A 785-nucleotide genomic window follows, 5' to 3' on the forward strand; every position below is an offset into this window, starting at 1 on the left:
AGCCATCACTGACAAATCATGAACAAGACGCACTTGGAGCTGCTGTATCCCTGCTTAGGCAGAGCATCCAGCTCCGGCTGGCACAGCTCCCTGAGCAACACTTGATTGGCACTCCGTCACCTTACACTAGAAAAGCCCTGTTCCCAGATTTTAATGGGAGGGACTTCTAACAGCCCCTTCTTGGAGTGTGTGTGGGGATTCCTGCCTTGAGTGGGGACAGCCATCAAGGTTACTCCTTGAGCCTGAGAGAAAGCGATTTGCCCATGGCCCTTGGCAGGGGTAACATCAATCTCTGCTTCATATTTGTTTTGTTAGCTTTAATAGAATTGCTTCAACACTGTTTCCAAATACTGCACTATGTTTGGAGCTATAATGATCTACACTGTGGAATAAATAATTCTGATTAAAGTATTTTAGTATTTATTATTTTATTATTTTAATAATATTTATTCGACTATTACTATCTACTACTGAATAGATATAACATGTAATAATGTATTGTAAAATATTACAATAATAGTTCTATATTATTATCACTATCATCTACTTAGATAAATCATTCCCTCATGTCTGAGAAGGCGTGTCGAAAACAAGGATGCCTTCGCTAATCAACGCAGTGCTAGTCTTCCGTTCTGCTTGAGCCAGGGCCGTAATCCAACGCCATCATTCCCAGAGTGCCCTGAATGCTTGTCTGACGTGAATCTCTGGGGCATGGAAATCCTCCTCTTCTTCTCTGAGGGGCGGTAGTCTGTGGACTGCACAAACTGGCTGTGGCAATCAGAGCC

At 42.7% G+C, this 785-nt stretch overlaps 1 protein-coding gene across 1 annotated transcript in view; it reads right to left on the bottom strand.

Moving 5' to 3' along the window:
- Nucleotides 1-608: 608 nt before the first annotated feature.
- LOC113978140 (ubiquitin carboxyl-terminal hydrolase 42-like) overlaps nt 609-785 on the bottom strand; it is a 6,297-nt gene continuing 6,120 nt past the window's right edge. The window contains exon 14 of the mRNA XM_027704850.1: nt 609-768. Within this exon, the coding sequence (XP_027560651.1) occupies nt 609-768 (160 nt within the window). The remainder of the gene's footprint in view (nt 769-785) is intronic.

This window comes from Neopelma chrysocephalum, unplaced genomic scaffold (assembly GCF_003984885.1).
Source record: "Neopelma chrysocephalum unplaced genomic scaffold, ASM398488v2 Primary Assembly neopelma1_292, whole genome shotgun sequence".
Classification (NCBI taxonomy): Eukaryota; Metazoa; Chordata; class Aves; order Passeriformes; family Pipridae; genus Neopelma; species Neopelma chrysocephalum.